The sequence below is a fragment of the Perognathus longimembris genome, chromosome 5 (assembly GCF_023159225.1).
Source record: "Perognathus longimembris pacificus isolate PPM17 chromosome 5, ASM2315922v1, whole genome shotgun sequence".
Taxonomy (NCBI): domain Eukaryota; kingdom Metazoa; phylum Chordata; class Mammalia; order Rodentia; family Heteromyidae; genus Perognathus; species Perognathus longimembris.
Window position 1 is genome coordinate 2,270,799 of NC_063165.1, and position 21,127 is coordinate 2,291,925.

At 52.2% G+C, this 21,127-nt stretch overlaps 1 protein-coding gene across 2 annotated transcripts; it reads right to left on the reverse strand.

The window, feature by feature from the left end:
• Window positions 1-9,448: 9,448 nt before the first annotated feature.
• Window positions 9,449-19,210, reverse strand: Ndufv3 (NADH:ubiquinone oxidoreductase subunit V3). 2 transcript variants are annotated; one of them, XM_048346188.1, is made up of 4 exons: window positions 19,092-19,210; window positions 17,339-17,456; window positions 11,658-12,674; window positions 9,449-9,705 (listed from the first exon to the last, which is right to left on the reverse strand). In XM_048346188.1, exons 1-4 carry the CDS (start codon window positions 19,137-19,139, stop codon window positions 9,527-9,529), a joined length of 1,362 nt encoding a protein of 453 aa, XP_048202145.1. In that variant the 5' UTR covers window positions 19,140-19,210; the 3' UTR covers window positions 9,449-9,526. The 2 variants fall into 2 exon arrangements, with proteins under 2 accessions (XP_048202145.1, XP_048202146.1); XM_048346189.1 differs by lacking the exon at window positions 11,658-12,674 and having other exon boundaries at window positions 19,092-19,199.
• Between the last annotated feature and the right edge of the window lie 1,917 nt (window positions 19,211-21,127).

The following is a 21,127-nucleotide window of genomic DNA, read 5'->3' on the forward strand; positions in this document are numbered from 1 at the left end:
TGTCTAATTTTTACTTTGGAGTGTCAGAGCAAGTCCTGCATTCTTCGGGTTCCCATGTGAGAAGCTCGGTGGATTCTCTTAAGGATCCCCTTACCCAGCCCTTGTGGCAAGATAAGTTTCCCTTCACAAGTTTTCCACCAGTCATTGTTTCCTTCTCTGTCCGGGGGTTTGTGGGCCATGGGAATTTTCTTTATCCACTCCAAGTCTTCTTGGGAATACTGGGGCACAGGAGGCAAAGCTCGTGGCCCTGGGTCTACTAAAGTCAATACTTTTGCTCTGGGCTGAAGGGCTGCTTCCTTGGCTGCCTGGTCGGCTAGATTATTTGGTGGCTTCATATAGAAGCTTGGCCCTCTCAGCAAACCCAGGTATCTACAGCCGGCAAAAGCCTGCTGTTGCTGTTCCCAGGAACTCTGACTTGTCTGGCTGACTTAGGCACAGGGATTTTCAGCACAGTCTCTTTACGTGCATCTGACAGCCAACGCTTGCCCTCTCTTAATATGAAGCCCAGATAGGTGACTTCAGGTTTACAAATTTGTGTCTTTTAACATTCTAGTTTGTAAAAGCTTTTTTTTTCTGACTGGCTGGGGAACTGATCTCTGATGACCTTTGCAGGCCTTTAACAGATCGCAATAAGGACACAATCTCAGGTCTACAAGCTTTCTTTCCTGAACAGATGTATCAGCTTAAAATTCTCACTGCCAGTCAGAGCTTTGAGTAAATGCGGGGGGTTGAGATTTTAATCTATCCTCTCATTTGACAAACTTACCCTTACTAACCACTATCACAGATGACTGGCAAGTTCCTGCCCAGTAGACAGACATGGGCATTGGAAAGGCATGCTTATGAACTATTCTTCTAGGACTTCCGGCTTTGATTAACTTTTGAAAGGCCAAACAGGAGGGACTCTAGGATCTGACACCATCTCTGCCATCCAAGCAGTGGCTTACTGCCTCTGGATGCTCCATCACTTTTGTCCCAGGAGGAGTGACTTTACTGGACTCAGGGCCTGAGCACTGTCCCCCAGCTCTCCAGCTCAAGACTAGCACCCTACCACTTTGAGCTCCACACAACTCCGTTCCCAGCACTCTGCTGGCTGATTAGAGACAAGTCTCTCACAGGGACCTTTCTCTGCCCGGGTTGGCTTCGAACTGCAGATTTCAGATCAGTGAGTCTTACAAGGGGCCACTTTACTCCAATTAAAAGCAACAAGGTGGTCCACACAGAAGTAGTTTTTAAGCATGCTCTCTTACCTGGAACTTATTAAGGGCTAATATTAGATCTTGACAAACTTGTAGGAATCACCTGTGCTTCTCTGTAGGCCTGCTGGAAACTGTTACAAAAATCTACAAAGAAGCTGGAATGGCAATTAAACATTTTGGTGGCCATAACTCTCCTTTTCTCACTTTGCAATAATTATTTAGGACAATTTTACTTCCAAATTTCTTATCTAGAAATATATTCTTGATTTCCAAAGCCTTTTTAGCACTAACACAACACTTTAGCATTTATCTGCATTGGAAAAACTCTAAAGTTTACCGCATGGCATGAAGACCTTTGAATTTTTCCTTAATGCAAGAATTATAATTACAGAATTAGAAATACTTATCCATTCAGCTTTCCAATATATTAGTGAGAAACAGTGGCCCATTTTGCCATTTCTTCCTACATCCATAGAGTTAATGAGAGTTTACTTCTATCCCCATTATATATATATATATATATATATATATATATATATATACTTTTAAGTCCAAATTTCTGACACTTAGCTCTGATTTTTTTAAACAATTTTTTTAACTACAGTTCCTCTTTAAAACAATGCACTGATCCTTTAAAGCATTTGGTAATGCCCAAACTTGATGACCATTTGAATTTAAACTTTTATATCATACTAACAGTGAACAAATGAACAGCACTGTTTCCTTACCTTCGGAGTCTGGGGTCTCGGAGGTCTCTGGGGCGATCCCGGATGAAACCCCAAACGTTGTGCCCAGTCGCGAGACGACCACCAAGAAGGCCACTGAGACTCAGACGTTCCGAAATGCAAAAGCAAGGTGAGCTGCAGATCAGGCCTCGTCCTACCCACCAACACAGCGGAGGTTAGGAGGAAGCCCCGAGCTGTGATTACACAGGGCTTATAAAGGCAAAACACAAAGTTACAACAATCAGGTGTTCAAGCAAGCAAGATTAGGACACAGGTACAAATCTGATTGGCTCAGGGCTCGAGGCATTCTGGGGACGGTCAGAGTTAAGCATTCCCAGCAGTTAGAGTTCTAGACCGACTGGGCCCTAATGGGGTTGTCCTGGGTCTGCTCACAGGGCCTGCTTATCTCAGGTTCACGTGGTAAAGTGGGGTTCACGTGGTAAAGTGGGGCCTGACTTCAAAGTCTGGCACTTCAGTCTTATTTGGCTAATTCTATTTTCACTATTGTAGAACGCACGGGGACTTTCAGGAAGGCCACGGGAATGCACTTCCCAGTCCCTTTAACTCCACGTCCCCACGAAGGGAAGGTGGGAACAAGGCAGCTTCTTCTAGAACATCTTGTTATTCAGTGTGCACATCTGCTCCTGCTCGTGTGATTTATAAAGAAAAATCGATCACTTGTGACACTGGGAACGGGACACACATGGGTCTCCTGAAATAGTGTCGGCTACTAGGTAGCAGGGTGCGGAGATACCGGGGATTTGTTCCCCGCACTGCCCAGTGGCCCCGATAGGCTGCTTTGCTCACGCTCAGATCAGGCCTCCGCTCCTTCCCCAGGGGCTCTATTTGTGTCCTCGTCAACAGTACCCATCGCGTGACGCAACGGGTTTAGGGATACAGAGCAACAGCTGGGTAAGACAGCCTTCGCCAAGGGCACCAGCGCGTCACGCCTGCAATTCCAGTCCTCAGGGGGCTGGGAGCCGAGGATCACAGCTCAAAGCCCGCCCAGGTACAAAAGCGAGGCTCTCCCCTCCAATTAATCACTGCAAACCCAGAAGCAGAGCTGCGGCTCAAGTGGTAGAGCGCCAGCTTTGAGTGACAAAGCCAAGTGAGAGCACCAGGCTCTACGTTCAAACCCTACTACCTGAAGAAAGAAAAACAAAAGAAAGGAAGCAAAGCAAGGAGTGACATTATAAATAATATCAAGTCTATGGAATAGTTAGAAGCCCGAGTGAATTTTCCTCTATTAGATTTGTTTCAGCCCTCAAGTGTTTAAACAAATTCAGAGTTTACTTCTTGACACTCAAAATCAGAGTCCCTTTAAGGAATAACTAGGATGCTGGTGGCACACACCTCTAATCTAGGCTACTCAGGAGGCTGAGATCTGAAGATCACAGTTCTAAGCCAGCCTGGACAGGAAAGTCCAGGAGATTCGCCTTCAGTTGACTACAAGAAAACAGGAAGTGGTGCTGTGGCTCACGGATAGCTCCCAGCCCTGAGCTGAACCCCACAACCAACAAAAATACATTTAAAAAAAGTAAATATATAGGAAGCCAAACCCCCAAAGTCACCTTTGCTGGTAAGAATGATTTAAGGGGCTGGAAATGTGGCTTAGTGTAGACTGCTTGCTTAGCATGCAGGAAGCCCCAGGTTCGATTCCTCAGCACCACATACGAAGAAAAGGCCAGAAATGGCTCTGTGGCTCAAGTGATAGGATAGCAAGAGAAGCTCAAGGACAGTGCCAAGGCCCTGGGTTCAAGCCCTGGGACTGACAAAAAAAAAATAAAAGTGATTTAAAATCCAAATGGAAGTTGTGAGGAATAACGTGAGACCTGGCCACGCGTGGTGTAGGTGAGGAGTTCTGTGTTGCTGTGGCTGCTGGTTAGCCCGGCTCCTCCCGGGAGGAGGCGTCTCGCTGAGCGCCGGCCCCCACAGGACCTCTCAGCTGTCTGGGTTGTCTCCTGGCAGGTCGTGGGTGCTGGCAAATCAGCAGGCAGTTGCACAGTGTCTCTGCTGGGGGCTGGGGCTCTCCCCCGCCTCCCGGAGGTTCCTGGGAAAATGCCTCAGCCCTTGCCGTTCTCTGAGTGCCGGGGGGGTTTTGGGACCCATGATGGCCCCAGAGCACATGTGGGGAGCACAGGCCCCCACTTTTGAGATGGGGCCCATCACCATGTGGCCCTCGGCCTCTTGTTGCTTGGAACCAGTAGCAGAGAAGGCATGCTAGTGGACGGAGGACTTTTGTATTTTATGTTTTTGTTCCAGTGCTATGCCTGGGTGTTGTCACTAAGCTCCTTTGCTCTACCACTTGAGCCATAGCCCCATTTCTGGCTTCTTTCTGGGTGATTGGAGGTAAGGAGTCTCAAGGACTCTCCTGCCCAGGCTGGTTTTGAACCACGATCCTGAGACCTTAGCCTCCTGAGTAGCTAGGATGACAGGTGTGAGCCCCTGGCCCCGCCCTCTTATTTCATCGGTCTATCCTCAGTTCATTCCAGCGAGCCTGCGAGGGGTAAAGGGGAACCTTCTCCACGTACCAATAGAGGCAGATAAATAAAGACAAAGAAGCCAACATGAAAACACCTCGTGGTCCCTTGGCAGAGGGGTCCTGCCCACGATGCTTGCATCCCATGTCCACCCTGGCACCCCTGTTCTGTGCCCCAGGGGGTCAGTAGCACAGGCAGAAACCCTACGCTTTCCTTTTCTGACTTCTGCTTGGGTCTGGGTCAGGCCGGGGGCCCGGCGGAGGACAGGAGAATGCTGAGGTCTCAGATATGCTTCAGGTTGCCATGGATACAGATAATGCCCCTCTGCCCACAGTCAGCTTCCTCCCTGTTTGAGCCCGCCCCTCTGCATTCTGGGGCCTGCCCTGACCGTGCCGGTTGTCATAGAGGTGTCCCAGGTGGTTCCAGCCAGACCAAGTCTAAGAGAGAGGTAATACGTGTTATGGCTAGATTTCCGGTCCCCAAAGACCACCAAGGAGCTGATACGATGCAAACGCAGGAGAGTCTTTATTGCAAGCTCGAGCCTGGACTCCCAACCGTCACAGATGCAGCGGATCTGGACTGAGAGTCCCGACCCTCAGATAGGCAGGGTATTTCCAACTTGGCAGATACTTGATTGGACGGCATTTAGCAAGCAAGTCTTGTCCTCCTTCTATTGGCTGTCTACCCTTTCAGTTATCTATTTTGGCTTTGATATCGGGAACTGGCCTCGATATCAGGAATTGACAAGAGGTGGTCACGTAGCACTGATGCAGGGGGTAGAGCGAGTCACAAATGGGTTGAGCAAGCCGTGTACAGAAGCAGAATATGTGGTCAGACTGACCTAGTAGCAACTTTAACAATTGCGACCGTGTTTCCTCATTACCACTAAGCAAGCTTGAGCGGGCTAAAACAATCCAGTACTCAATCATAAGTAAACCAACCCGACAGTTACCATGGCATTTCTACTACTGTTATGGTTATTTCTATAGTCTATGACTATGATCATTTTTTACTGTCCGTTACCATGGTTGTTACCCAGGTATAGAGGTGAACAAGTGTTCCCTACATTTTTAAATGTCAAACTATAAGAAACTAGTCTCTGGGCTGGCAATATGGCCTAGTGGCAAGAGTGCTTGCCTCGTATACATGAAGCCCTGGGTTCAATTCCCCAGCACCACATATACAGAAAACGGCCAGAAGGGGCGCTGTGGCTCAAGTGGCAGAGTGCTAGCCTTGAGCAAAAAGAAGCCAGAGACAGTTCTCAGGCCCTGAGTTCAAGGCCCAGGACTGGCAAACACACACACACACACACACACACATACACAGAAAAAGAAAAAAAAAGAAACTAGTCTCACGGGTTGGGGTGCAGCCGTCTAGCATGGAGTCCTCACCAGAGTTTAGAAGCTGTTATAATTTAAACACTAAAACGTATATTTAGTTTCTCCAGTTTTCAGGTCAGCCCTGACACATGGATCAGTAACTTACATGCTGTTTTGTGGAGTGTAGGCTCTGAGAGTATCAGTAACTAAGGTTGGAATAAAAGAACCCGTTTGCCAGTGGCTCTTGCCTACTACGTAACACGTGGCAAATTCAGTCTGCAAGGCAATGCATCTGTGGAGTGACTGTTGCTCAGTAAATTCTGACCTTGCTGCTGGATGTGGTGATTCCTGTCTGTAATCCTAGCCACTCAAAGGCAGAAATCAGGAGGATCACGGTTCACAGTCACAGGGTACAGGTTTGGGATACCCTATCTCAATCCATAGAAGTTGGGCCTGATGGGCACGTCTACAACCCTGGCTATGCAGGAAGCATAAACGGGAGGATCACAGTCCGAGCTGGCCAGGGAGCAGACCTGAGACTGAAAAGTAGCTAGAGCAGAAGGGGCTGGGTGGTTGTGGTAGTGGCTTAAACGGGAATGTGCCCGGTGAACATAGAGTCCTGAGTTCAATACCAGCAAAGTAAGAAGAAAACACCTAACGTCGGGGTAAGATGGAAGTCTGTCCGTCCACGTTTCTGACACAGCCCCCTCACAACCCATCAGTAATGCCGTGTTCTCCTGCCTCCCCCCCCCACCCCGCCCCGCCCCGCCCCGCCGCTGAATACAGCCACTTTTAAGAACCACCCGGCCTCTGCGTCCCATTCCACTCGCCCACACTTGTGCCTGGGACAAGGCCACGGCCAACCCCAACCCTCCCACTTTGGTGCTTTGCTCCTCACCAGGGCAGCTGTGCATGCTTGTAGCCCAGCTGCCCCAGGAGGCGGAGGTACAGGACGGATGGAGGTCAGGAGCCAGCTGGGCAGCGGAGTGAGCCCTGTCTCTGTCACCCGCTCGGGTGATGGACGCAGCGCTGCACAGCACAGCTGTCCACGCCCCGCCGGCGGAGGGTAACCCCCTACTCCCCTCCCCGGCCTTGATCCTGGCTTCCGTCTCCTGTCTTTACAAGTGGCTTTTTTGGTGAGGGGCAGAGGTGGGGCTGAGCTACACACACCCTTTGGCCTTTACCCTGGAGAGCCAGCGCCCGTGGGTGGCTCTGGGCTCAGCCCAATTCACACCTAGGATGTGAGCGCTAGCCTTGGAACCACAAACACATTTTCTGCATTAGCAGGAATTATGGTCTGGATGGGAAGGGCCCCCCTCACCCCCCCCCCCGCCCCCGGCTCCTGTGTTGAATGAAGCCTTGGATCTAATCATTGAGAAGTGAGTGCAGCATCCCACAGATGCATTCAGAATTTCACAGCCTTGTGGAGGACGGGGGGGGGGGGGGTGTGGACACAGGAAGTGGCCCCCTAGACCCTCCCACTCCAAGGCTCTGCTCAGGCCCAGGGGGCCAGCACAGACCCCTCTGAGAGCCGCAAGAAGCCTCCCTCCCACAAGCCCTTCTTTGGGGAGTTCTGAGACAAAAGGCTGCCCAGCCAGCAAGGGGGGGTAGTTCCACCCGAGCTTTTGCTTGTGTCACTGTAATTTGTTAAGAGAGGAAGGCAGGGAGGGAGCAAAGAGGAGAAAGGGAAAGAAGAAGAGGGAGGGAGGGAGGGAAGGCGAGAGGGAGGGAGTCACTTTGTAGACAGCAGTCAGCAGGTGAGCGCAGGGTAGGAGTTCTGAGGGGCGCTGCTCCCTGAGCCACCCTCCCACAGTCACTGGCTGCTCTCTGTCCCCTGCTGATTGAGGCCCGCAGCACCCCCTGGGGTGGCTTGGCCTGGGGGCCGGCACCCTCTGGGGCGGCCACTCTGCTCGAGTCGCAGCTGGAGCCGAGCCCCGCACAGCTGCAAGCCGTTTGAAAATTTTATGATGAGGCCAACTATCCAGTACCGCCTTCTGCATTATATATTAACCAGAATGGCGACCGTTACAGCGCCAACCGACTCTTCTGTCGCGCTCGCGTTTCTCCTAACGACGCACGGACTCCAACACTAAACTCGAGAACTGAAAACTTTCCATGCGTCCTAACGCTTCACTGGGACGTCTTTAGCCACACGAGGGCCGCCGGGATCGTGAACCCTCACGCGTGCGGGGAAGTGAGGTGGAAACCCGCGCTGAGCTGGAGCTGAGAGCCGTCCCGGGCAGCCTCCTGCTCGCAGAGCAGCGCACCGCGCAGCCGCCGCCCTGGTGGGACCGTCGGGGGTCCTTCAAGGGGCGGGCTGCTCAGTGAGAAGGGAGGACGGCTGGGAACTGAAGAGAAGGAGCAGGCGTTGCTGAGGGCTCCCCGCGCCCGGGGGGACGGGGGCTTGAGCTGCACTGGGGCGCAGCCTCCCTCCCACCCGTCCCAGACGTCCAGGGCCGGGGCCAGCCTGGAAGCAGCTTGCTTCCTCCCCTTCCCTCCCCCTCCTCCTGTCTGCCTCCCTCCTCCATCGCTCCCTTCTTCCTTGATAGGATCTCCTTGTGGAATCCAGGCTGCCTTTGAGCTCTCCATCCTCTCGCTGCAGCCTCCCAGGCACTCCATTACAGGCGCGTGCCACTACACCTGGCAAAGGCGCCTGCTTCACAACTGGAGCCCCAACGGGTCACTCGCAGGGCAGCTGAGGGCCCGGGCCATGCTCACTCCTGCCAGGTTCCTCTCCTGACGCCTCCTCCGGGAGGGCTAAGCTGTGGCAGCGAGGGGCCCGCCTGCCACCCAGCCGAGACTGCAGGGCCCCCAGCACTGCCACCCAGCCGAGACTGCAGGGGCCCCCAGCACCGCCCAGCCGAGACTGCAGGGCCCCCAGCACAGGTGGGACCCAGTTGTTTTCTAGTTCCCTAAGAGACCAGGTAATAATTAATAAGGGAAGAGATTTATTAGGGCTCAGGGTTTGGAGGAGGGGACCGAGAAGTCCAAGGCAGCCGCACCTCACCTCGGGCTGCAAGGCCCCCAGAGAGCAGAGACAAGGGTGGCTCTTGCAACCGTCCCTAAGGGTCAGTGTTTTGTCCCCCAGGTGCCTGGCACTGGGGCCCCCTGAGGATTGCCCACCACCCCAAAGGCGAGAGGTCAATGTCACTGCCTCACGGGCACTTCCTCCTTCAACCAAGGCCCCTGAACCACCACTCGCTCCCAGTCTGCACAGAACCACCACCTCCGCCCGCACAGACCACCTCACCGGGCATGGCAGTGCGTCCCTGTAATCCCAGCACTGAGGAGGAGGCTAGAGGCAGCAGGATTTTGACTTTGAGTCTTGTCCTTCTGAAAACTTCCCCAAGTTTCCATCAGTACTTGAGCAAAATGACTCTGCTCCATTTCTGGAAATAAACTGCTGCGATAGCACAACCCCTGCAATACAGCAACTCAAAACGAGTGAACTCCGGTTTCCAGTTCATCAACAACTAGAAGCCCCTGTTACCCTGACCAACACCCTGACGTGACCCCGTTTTCCACGGTAGGCCCGCAGGGAGTGAGGGCATTCCCTAACGGCGTGCGTCAGTGCCCTGGCCGCGGTGCACGTTAAATGCCGTGGGGCGCTGCCACGGCACACGCGCGGCGTTCCACGTGTGTCCTACGCTCCGGTGAATCACCAGCAGGTCCTGCTAACCCCGGCTTGCTGGACACTGAAAGAAGGAACCGACGCTACACGCTCAGCTCGGCGACCGAGTAGTTTTATTGCGGCGGCAGGAAAGCCGCCATGATGCCATCGCTTGGCGACAGGACCTCAGTGCTCAGTGCCGAGGGGACTCTCGTCCGGAGGAGGGCTGGGGCAGCCTGAACCGGGAGAGGTCCAGGTTGACGTCGAGGAAGGTGTACGCGTTGTAGTCGTGGTGCTGGAGGTTCCTGTAGGTGGTGTTGTCGAACGGCTCGGGAGGCGCCGGGGCCTGGGCGGGTTCTGCCTGCCCGGGATCTGCGGAGGGAAGAGCGGCACGGTGAGACCTTCCCCACGCCCAGCCCTGGCGACTCGTGGCCTCCACGAGGCCTGCCTGCGCCGAACGGACCAGCTGGTCAGCAAAGAAAGCCCCAGAAGCACCGTATCTTCAAAAGCAAAAGTAAAGGCGGCAGTTGAGAGTAATATCATGAAGTGCATGGCCTGGACGATTAAGAAAGGGACGTTAGTACGTGGGCATGCAGAGGCAAAGGTAGAAGGGATTACGTGGCATGGCTACACCTGTGAAATCGCCTCTGAAAACTTCCCCCAGCTGACACCGAGTACCTGCTGGACACGGGCGAGACAGCCGTGTGGCTTTCCCCGGAGGCGGTGACGAGCTAACGGGGCACTGTAGGGGCTTCTAGGCCCGGGCCGCTACATTTGAAAATGAACCGTCACGGAGGACTTTCAGGTCACAAAAAGACGCCCGGGGCAACAGGGGCAGCGGCACCTCTCAGAAATCCGTGATAGGAGGAAGAGAAACTTTCAAAGCAGACACTAAGCGAGCCTTCTGAACTTCTAAATGCAAGGAAACCACAAAAGTCCTGAATGTTAGGATAATAAAAATTACCACCACCACCACAGGTAAGGCAACTTTAAAAAGACAAACTGTTGGCATCTTCTGATTTACAGAAAAACAAATAAAAATAAAAAATAAAAATGTACATACTTAAATTATTTGGTAATCTTACAAGCTGAAGTGTGGAGTTGAAGAGAAAGGAACATGACTCTTGCAACACAACATGCAACAAATTACCAGCAAAAAACTGGAAGTGTGGCAAGTGGTAGAGCACTAGCTTTGAGCAAAGCCAAGCAAGTGGGTGGGGCAGACTTCAAGCCCCGGGATCAGCAACAAAGCAACCAACAGGAGCAGTCCAACAGCAAGCCTACACAGAGAGCCCCTGCCCCGGGCTGCGCTCCTGGGGTGTCCTTCAGCCTTTGGAGCAAAGAGAATACTCAAGGTGTTGAGGGAGGGAAGATTTGTTTTGTTAATTTTATGTTCTGGGAACAGAACCTAGGGCCTTCCTCATGTCAGGCAAAATCCTTAGTAACAAAGCTACACTCCAGCCCTGACAGTTCTTATTTCAAAAAGGTCTGCAATCTACAAGTCCCCAAATCTTGTCTTTTCCTGAGGGCTCTCCATTTGAGAGTAAGACAGAGAACAACAGAGTCAGAAAGGCAGGTCCCGAGGCCTGGCAAGCGAGGGCTCTGCATATTAACGCAAGAGGGAGCAAACGGAAAAGGAGGGAAACACATAAATCCTGTCAACATCCTGCAACCAGAGGCACTCACGCACCAGGGGATACAAATTAGACAAGGGGAGCCTTACAAAGGAAGAATGGAAATGGCAGCCAGGGGAGGAAGGCTTGTTAGTGATGATGCGTTTTGAAGACGTCTTAGGAGACGCAGATGCTAAGACGGAAGCGGTCCTGCTAGTGACCGCCCCGCCGACGCCCCAGGGCGCGAGGTCTGCGCTCAAGGGACGCGGCAGTGAGCTAGGGTACAGCGCTGCCCCGGGAAGCCCTTCATAACCCCTGCTCACAGAGAATGAGGGGAGCCCGCCGGGCGCTGCCGGGCCCCCAAAAGACCTGGGCAGTCCACGGCTGCCTGCTTGGGTTCCTACCGTGACTCTCCTCCCCCGCTCGCCCAGCTCGCTCGCCAGACGGCCATTTCCCACCAACGACACTGGCTAACGAGCGGTTCAGAGCGCGGGGCTTGCCTACCCTTTCAGCAGAACTACAGACTATTTGGGGACACTGTGTACAGAGATGAGTGCTGCTCCTAAGACAGACAGACCTCTCTGTCTAAGCCAGGACGGCATGACAGGCCACGCTTCTAGTTTACAACCGGAAGAACCATGAAGATGCCAAGCGCATAGGAATGGAAAGGGGTTCTGTAGTCCAGCCACCCCTGGGGACGGCAAGGAGTACCCTGTGCGGCGTCTTCCGTGGGCGGGGCTGCACCGGCCATCTCCTGAGGACCCCCCTTCAGCTTTGGAGCTGCTGTCTCTTCAATGAAGACCTCCTCCCGAACAGGAACTGCCTCGGCGCTGCCTGGGGGGACCCCAGCACCCCCCGTCTTCTTGGCCTCCCAGAGTCCTGTTGCCGGCTTTCCCACACTTTCTTCTCTGGCCAGGGGGGGCGGCGCTTCCCGGCCCGGCCCTGTGTCTTTGGGGTCCAGATGTCTGCCTTGGGCCCCTGCCACGGTGGCTGGCGGCTGCCCTCTGGGCCCGGCCTCTCGCGTCGGCGACGGGGGCTCAGGGCTGAGCCCTGCAGGGAACGCAGGGAACCTGCCCCGTGTCTGGCCAGGTGAGGCTTCTTTGACTTGGCGTGGCTTCTGGCTTGCTTTCTCCATCTCATTCAATCCGAACCCTTTCTGTAACTGTTCTTTCTTTAGGCTTTGTTTCCGGGCCTCTTTGTCAGCTTCTGGTGCGGGCATCGCGGGCCCTTTCTTCCTTGGCTGCAGAGGCGGCTCTGGGTAGGGGACATCCGTTTGTGGTCTCTGTGCCTTGGCTCCCTCCTTGGCCGATCCTGAGATTTTGGGGGCTCTGTTCTTAGAGGAGCGGGATGCCTCTGGTTTGGGGAACCCTTTCTTGCCTTTGCTCACCACCTGGGGAGCAGCTTCTGAGCCGAGCCCCTCCTCATCGGACTCAGAATCCGAGGAGCTGGATGAAGATGAAGATGAGGATGAGGATGAGTCTGAGTCCGAACCCCGCTCTGGGAACCGAGGGAGAACTTTCTGAGGAAACTCTACCAAGGTCTTTCTTGATAGAGGTCTCCGAGGCCCTTCATCTGTGAGCTGCATGTTGCCACCAAGGCGGGCGCTGGGTGCCACCTGGCTCTTGCTCCCACCCGTGGGGGGGGACCCCGGTGGAGACAAGTTTGCAGCCAGCACGGCGGCGGGGCGGCTGGATAGTGGCTGGCCCCGCTCCTTCGCTTGCACTACATCTGGGAAACGGCATAAAGAGGAATCAGAGTTTTAACATTTAGTACAACAACTCACTGAGCCAGTGTCACAGACATCGCATGGCAAGTCAACACATCGTTTACGTGTCCTCGGTGTGACCGCGCGGGTCCAGGAAGCCGCTCCCCAGGGAGGGAGAGAGCACGCGCCGCCGTGGGCAGGCTGTGCGGCAGCCAGGAGAGGAGGCGCTTCCCTTCCTCCGCAGCGGGAAACTGTGCAGACGGGGCGGCCGGCCTCACAAGTCACCTCCATCCGCACACCGACGGCTTCTCGGATGGTGATTGTTTTTACACTATGTCACCCAGATCCAAGATGTGGTGGTGATCTTTTCAGATGACTATTAAAGTCTCACTGGGCTGGGAATGTGGCTTCGCGGTGGAGTGCTTGCCTAGTGTAGCATGCACGAAGCCCTGGGTTCGATTCCTCAGTACCATATACACAGAAAAAGCTGGAAGTGGGGGTGTGGCTCTAGTGGTAGAGCACTAGCCCTGAGCACAGAGAAGCTCAGGGACAGAGTTCAAGCCCCACAACCAAAAAAAAAAGTCTTAACAAATGTATAATTTCTTCAATTGCTAAAATCTTCCAAATATTAAAAATATTTTAAAAAGTTCAGAAGTTCAACTTTCTGAAGAAAAACAGCAAAAATATAGATGAAATTCTTATTTCAGTTTAGGTGGGCATGTACGTATAGGTAACAGTAGGAATCTGGGAGAGGGACTAAGGTAATTCAAGTAAAGTTGCCCTCAAAAAGCCCTTCAAGCCTGGCCCTGATGACCGATGCCTGTAATCCCAGCTCTTCACGAGTCTGCAAGCTGAGGATTGTGCTTTTAAGTCTGCCTGTGCAGAAAAGCCCAAAAGACAAATCTCTGATTAACCAGCAGAAAAGGTGGGCTGGAAGTAAGGCTCAAGCGGTAGAGCACCAGCTGTAGGGGAAAAGGGGGTGGATGGGTAGAAGAGGTAAGGCACGCCCTAGAACCAGCACTCACACACAGAATTCCAAATCATTTCAATTTCTTCAGTCAGGAAAATGAGTTTTACAACATTAAAAGTGTCTGATATAATTTAATATCACCCCTATTACTGGGAACACATTTAAACTGTAAAAAAAAAATAGGGTAAGTTCAAATATAAGTCTGTCATGCTGGGTGCTGATGTAATCTCTGCTCCTGGCAGCGACTGAGCTGCCTGTAATCTTAGCTGCTCAGAAGGCTGAGCTCTGAGGATCAAGGTTTGAAGCCAGCCCAGTTAGGAAAGTCTGTGAGATTCTTATCTTCAATTAACCACCAAAAGCTGGCAGTGGTGCTGTGGCTCAATTGTGCACAAAAGTTCAGGGACAATGCTTAGGACCTGAGGTCAAGTCCAAGAACTGGTACCAAAATAAATAAGTAAATAAATAAAAACAACAACAAAGAAATCTTTCACTTCATAGAGTGGTTTATGAAGAAAAAAATGAAAATACTATGTTAGTTAGAGGTAATTTCCTTCAGTTTTCTGAAGTAATAATACATCTTTTCTAACCATGCAAATCAAAATAAAAACACAGGACAAATATCTGTAAGTTAATTACCTTTCAAACTGAAAGTACAACTTTGGAAAACGATAGAGCAGCAGACTATATTCAGAGTCCTTAAGACTCTGTAGTACAACGTCTCAGTATGCTGGGTGCCAGTGGCTCACACCTGCAATCCTAGCTACTGAAGAGGGGGCTGACATATGAAGATGGAGATTTGTAGGCAACCCAGATAGGGAAGTCTTTGAGACTTTTATCTCCAAGTAACCACCAAAAAGCCACAAGCAGAGGTGCGGCCCATATACACACGTATGTATACACGTACACGTACACACACACACAGCCCTCCCTCTTCTCTCAAGGGGAGAGAAGTGACTTCGCACACAGGCTTTAAGTGTTTGCGGAGCTTGGGAACCCATGATTAACTACAGAATGTAAGGGAAGGAAAGTCAGGAATAACAATAGATCAGAAACAGGCCAGAGAGGGGTGCGGGGCACAGCGAGGGGAGCAGCGGCCGAGTCAGAGGAAACGCCCTCACCCGCTGGCATGAAGGCCGGCCGGATCTGCAGAGGCGAGACAGGAGACCTCGAGGCGCACGCTCAGGGCGGGGGGGGGGGGGGGGGGGGCGGCACTGCTAGCAGGCTCTCTGACTCAGCTGGACAGCTCAGGAGCGCCTCACCGCCGGAGGGGAGACTCGCTGGCCCTCAGACCCGGCCGGGCCCACTCATCCATACTGGGCCACCTTCCCTTGAGTCTGGATTTTCCAAGTCTTAAAAACAAAGCTATCTTAGCTGGCTGTTTTCAAGAGAAAAAGGGTAAGGACTGACTCTTCCCATCTCCTTTTCTTTTTCCCAATGCTGGGGCTCTAAAATGGGTCCTCCTGTCATGCAGGCGAGCACTCTGCCACTGGGCTACATACCTAGCTGACAGCAACTTTCATAATTACAAGGAGTTATTCAAACTATTTTACTGGGCGGGGGTAGCTATACGCTGGCCTTGGGGTCCATCACCAGTGAGATATACACACACACTCAGAGGGAAAAACAAAACACCTTAAATATAGGTAATTTATGTACTGACAAAACATTTCAGATGGGACTATTATATAACTTCAAAATTTTGTTTGAAAAGGAAACTTTAATCCCAGTGTGGCAGCTCACTCTGGTAATCCTAGCTAATTGGGAAGCTGAGACAGCAGAATCAAAGTTTAAGGTAAGCCCAGGCAAAAGTTATCAGGACCCTGCATCAAAAACAGGCAGCTATTCAGAAAAAAATTGTGGTCTGGGACCAGCTAAGTCCAAAACAAGACCCCATCTATAAAACAAAGCAAGAGCAAGAGGGTTGAAGGCCTGGCTCAAGGTGCAGAGTGCTTGCCTAGCAAGCACAGGGCCATCACGGAATAAAAAGCAGACTCTACTATATGAAAAAAGAAGGCTTTGAAGTTCCTTTTGTTCGTGCTAGTTACGAGAAGGCTAACAGATGACAACAATGTGTTTTCCCTCTGGTGGTGTGGCAGGCCTTGCCCACTCTTGGTGGCTCGGGAAGACGCCGGCCATGCCAAAGTCACCACCCCCGTGCCCAAGCCCAGTCCACACCAAGCCTGCACACAGTAGGGCGGAAATGGTGCCACAGGACATCAAAAGGACAGAGGACAGCCCTCTGGAGAAGACACGCACGTGCCATTCACTCAGGATGAGATCTGTCTTCTGTGTTTTAGCTCAAGTTTGATTTTCCTGGACAAACAATGTGACAGACGCTAGCTGCCCAAATCAGTTCTGTTTCCCAGCACACTGTGTGCAAAAGGAAGTACAGCCAGGGCCTGAGTTTGAACCTCAGGATGGGGAAAAAAAAAGACAGTAATAAAACCCAACAACCACTTATCATTAAACACTTGAAAAATGCCAAAAGCATGTAGGCAGGCTGCCTGGGGCCCTGGTTCTCATCCCAGCACGCAAAAACAAATGAAGAGGTGTGCTAAGATGACACAGAATTTAACGGACGTTCTTATTGCCAACACTTCTTAGATGTAACAGTGGTTCTGTTTTATGTTATGTTTTAAAAAAGAACAGCTCTGGCTGGGAGCATGGCTCAAGTGGTGGAGCACTGGCTTAGCAAGTACTAGATCCTGAGTTCACAGCTCAGCCTCATCAGAAAGAGTTCTTGTGCATGGACGCCATCACAATGGTGAGTTCTAGGTCACCAGCCCAGATGGGCAATGTGAAAAGCCACTGCAAGGGAAGGTTACGCTTTAAGATGCAAGTATTTTATTATCTACTGATGTCTGTGCACAGGTCAAAGAGAAAACAAGCCAAAGAATCTAAATAGTTTCAAATATTCAAACTGAGAAAATGCTAGCTTCATGAAAATAAGACCAGGCTCAATGACCATTCTCCAAGCCCCTATGGGCATGGAAGATCTGCAGTGAGGTGCCATCAGTAGCGTAGTCCCCAGAGAAAACTGGCTTTCATCTGGCTCACTCTAAATGAGTGGACCTCATTCATGACTAGGTCCCACTAGTGAGCAAAAAGTAGGACATAAAATTACTCCCCAAAGAGAAGCATTTAAATATGCTATTACATTTCTGTTTTCCTGTAATGAAAACATGCTATCCTGGCACCTGCACTAAGGATAAGCTACCTTGGCAACAGAGAGGGGGAAATTTAAAAAAAGGAAAAGAAAACCAACGATGAAAGTCAAAAGGCTTGAGTAGAGAGACACTGATCAGACAGCGCAGCGAGGCAAACACAGCAAGGTCTCAAGGAGACAGAACAAAGTCAGAAGCAAGGGAAGGAAAGTAGGGGATGGGGAGGGGGTGGTTAAGGGTGGGGCCTCACAACTTCACAGAAGTTTGCATCTGCTACAGAACCTCATGTCACTTGTTCCATGCCCGGCCAGCATTTGGAAGGTACAGACAGAATCAATTTGGAGCTCATGCAGAATCAAATGAGTTGACAGTATTGATGTGTTTAGTTTAGAATCTGTCATCCATCTTAGTCAGATCTGATTGTAATCTGGTCAATGCAAAGATGAAGAAACAGACATAACCTAGCTAGGAAAACTCATTTTCATGTTAGGAGGGCTGACAGTGCCATCTACTTTGTACCTTCTGTCCCTTGCAGCTACCATTACAATCTTACTTTTCGATGGACTTTGCTTCTTAGAACTTGATGGCAGCCCTGTTCCATTCTTCACCGACTCAGAGAGAGAAGCTGTTGAAGTAAGTCCTCGGAACACCTGTGCTTCCAGGAGCATAGTCTGACAGGAGGTAACAAATACATATAGAGTAAAACCATTTATAAAAACTATCACTACACACGAATACATGTTACTATTACATATGAGTGGTCAGATGGAACATTCCCCCAAAGCCTCAAGAAAATACCCAAGTTCAAGGACAAATCAGTATTACATAACCCATTAACATCTGGGTTAAAGCGGCTCATGTGTGTAATCCTAGCTACTCAAGAGGCTGAGATCTGAGGATTATGGTTTAAAGCCAGCTGGAAAAGTCCAGGAGACTCTTATCTCCAATTAGCCACCTAAAAGACCAAAGTGGAGCTGAGGCTCAAGTGATACGAGTCAGCTAAGGGGCATTACCCAGGCCCTAAGTCAAGTTCCAGTATAAAAAAAAAGATATTCGCCTATTTATATGTACTTACTCAGTCTCTAACTTCCTGTTATTCTACAAAATATGATTTTTCTTTTCTGAAAAATAATTTACAAAGTAATGCAGCAGAAGGGCGGGTTACTAAAATTGACACATAAGTAATTGCTTCAAAAATGTTATAATACATTGTCCAAAAAGAAATAAACTCTTCACTTGACTTCTGTAACTGTAACCCCTTTGTACATCCACTTTTATAGTAACAACAAAAACCTATTTAGAAAGTTACAAAGTAAGTAAAAAAAATCACTTAGCAGATAATCACTAAAGCCTACTTCTCCAGATGCTAGATCCTGAACAAATAAAAAAATGTGAACACACTTGCTTATGACTGTAAGCGTGTGCACATGTTATTTGCACACACGAAAGGGTTGTTTTAAGGTCCTTGGGAACTAGATAATGGAAGGAGTAAGTGCACCTGTGGCAATGGCTTCTCTCTCTGACCTGCACTTGAAATTATTATTATTTTTTTTTTGCGGTAAAAACTTGCACTGCTTTGAGGGCTGGAGCTTCGAGTGGAACAGCCCGAGAGCCTTGAGCACAAAAAGCTCAGGGGCAGCTCTGTTTAGGCTCTGAGTTCAAGACCCAGGACCCAGGACCCAGGACCCAACTTAAAAAAAAAAAAAAAGCAAGCATAAATTGACCTCTTACTCCTTAAAATGGTCAAGTCCTTTGGCACTGACCGGGCAGCCCTGCTCTGCCGGGTCGGGTGACCTAAGCTGGCTTCCAGGGCTTGGGCCGAGTCACCAGGTCACCCAGGCCTCCCCACCGTTCCTCGGGGAATGCGAGGGCACGAGGGGTCGGAGGACGCCGGGCCGGAGGAAGCGCACGCATCCCCGGGGGTACGGAGAGGCCCGCCCGCGGGGTGTCACCCCTGCCCTGACAGGGAAGCACCTCCACCCGGTGCCGCGCATCGGTGCCGGCAGCCGGCCAGGCCCGGGGCGCCCGCCGGGGTGCCCGCCGGGGTCCAGGCTGAGGAACCCAGGGTGCGAGGCGCGCGACGGGGGTGCGGCCCGGGGAGGCTCCCGGGGAACCGGGGAACCGGGCCGGCCGGGCGGGGCGGGGCGGGGCGGGGCGGCCTGGTCCCGGGCCCGTGCGGCGCGGCGTGCGTGTGCGCGTGCGCGACGCCCGCCAGGCCCCGGCCCAGCCTCGGTCCCCGCGCCGGGCGGCGTCGCCAGGGACGCCGGCTCCGCGCCGCGCGGCCGCGGGGCCGCTTCCTCCTTTACCTTCAGTACCCGCGGCGGTCCGCGCCGCAGCAGGAGCCAGGCCGCCATGGCGCAGACGCGGCGGGCCGAGGTCGCCGGCAGGGGACGTGAACCCGGCGGGAGGACGCCTCCCGAGGACCCGCCCTCCGAGGTCGCGCTCACCAATCACAGGGTAGGGGGCGGGACCCAGGCCCTGCGCGCGCGCACCCCTAGCGACTTCCGGGCGGTCGCGGCTGCTCCCTCCCCCCCGACCCCGCCCCTAGGCCTCAGCCACCAATCGCAGGCCGAGTCGCGGAGGGCCCCGCCCCCGGGGCCGCTCTAGCTCCCGGTGAGTGGCCCTCTGGCCCGGGCGCCTGCGGGGCGCTGTGAGCCCCCGGGTCCCGCCCCGGCCCCTTCAGGGTGCGGTTTTCTCGGGGCCCCCGTGCCCGCCTCGTGAGTCCTCGTTTTTGTGCTGTCACCGGGCCGGGCCTCGGCCCCCTGGGTTCTCCCGTTCGGCTCGCAGCTGGCGCTCTGCGCCTTGGGCCACGCCTCCGTTTCCGGAGTGGGGCTGGTCGGCCGGAGGTGAGAGTCTCCCGGACGTTCCCGTGCGGGCCGGTGGGAACCACGATCCCGAGAGCGCCGTCGTCGGGGCAGCTAGCGTGACCGGCGTGCGCCGCCCGCTTCCTTTGGAGTGGCGACCGCTGCGGCCATGGGGTCAGCGTCATCAGCCTGGTCACCATCCACAGCGCACTCACTGACCTCGTTTTCTTCCGGCTTGCTACGTGAATGTCAGAGTTAGGCAGTTTAAAAATGAAAGCCTTATCAGCGTGTTTATCGGGACAAACACTTGCCTCTCACGTTTGCTTTCTGCACTGTGTTGGCTTTTTTTCTTACGTGACAGCATGCCTGAGAAAACAAGTGAAAGGGAGAAAAGATTTATTGAGGCTCGCCCTGTCAGTACAGTCCAGCATGGGCTGTCTCCATGGCTGGCCTTCCACCTGGAATGAGGCACAACATGGCAGAGGGGCTGGCTCATTTCATGACAGCTAGGAAGCAAGGAAAGACCCAGGAGAGGTGGGGCAAGATACACCTATTAAAGCATAGGCCTCACCACCTAGCAGTCCATTCAGCAGTGAAGTTATCAACAGATTAACCCATTAGTGGAGTTAGTGCCCCTGTGACCCAGTTACCTGTCAATTGTGCTACCAGCTGAGGAGCAAAAAGTCAGTATATGATCCTTTCATTTCTTGATGGTGTAGAATTTGAACTCAGGGCCTCAAGCTTGCTCTGCAGGCAAGAGTGCCCAAACCATGTGAAGCACTCTGCCAGTCCTTTTTGTGGTTTTCAAGATAGAATCTTACTTTTTACCTAAATTGGCTTCTGTTGGTACTTCCTCTGTAGCTAGGGAGACCAGTGTGCACTAGTACACACTACTGGTTATGATGGAGTCTCAAGAACCTTTTTTTTTTTTTTTTTACTCAGGCTGGTATTGAACTGGGATCACAGATCTCCACTTCTCAAGTAGCTTGGATTATAGGGTTGAGCCATTATGCCTGGCTATACATGAGGCTCTCCCACCCCCTTTTTTGAGTACACTTCATACCCAAACGTAGTGGTGAGTAGGTTATTAGTTGTCAAGTTCCCTTCTCATGTTGATGAGTGCTTTCCTGCCCGTTCCTTGCCACCTGTGCCCATTGAGCCATAGAACCTGAGGCGAAGGCTATGTCTAACCTGTCTTCCCTAAGAGACCAAACCCACTCTCAAAACACCCCAACAGCTATTGATCCATAAATGCATTCATGCTTCAACACTTATTTACCTCTTCGTTTTCCCACAAGCCTCCACTTTTTTTTTTTTTTTTTTTGCCAGTCCTGGGCCTTGGACTCAGGGCCTGAGCACTGTCCCTGGCTTCTTCCCGCTCAAGGCTAGCACTCTGCCGCTTGAGCCACAGCGCCGCTTCCGGCCGTTTTCTGTATATGTGGTGCTGGGGAATCAAACCTAGGGCCTCGTGTATCCGAGGCAGGCACTCTTGCCACTAGGCCATATCCCCAGCCCCAAGCCTCCACTTCTTAATACCT

Excerpts from the sequence above, each read along its gene's own strand:
- Ndufv3 (XM_048346188.1), bottom strand. The coding sequence starts at position 19,139 with ATGGCGGCCTGGCTCCTGCTGCGGCGCGGACCGCCGCGGGTACTGAAG. Across the intron at positions 17,457-19,091 it reads GACCGCCGCGGGTACTGAAG|ACTATGCTCCTGGAAGCACA; the intron begins GTAAAGGAGGAA and ends ACCTCCTGTCAG. Across the intron at positions 9,706-11,657 it reads CACGGAAGACGCCGCACAGG|ATCCCGGGCAGGCAGAACCC; the intron begins GTACTCCTTGCC and ends TTCCCTCCGCAG.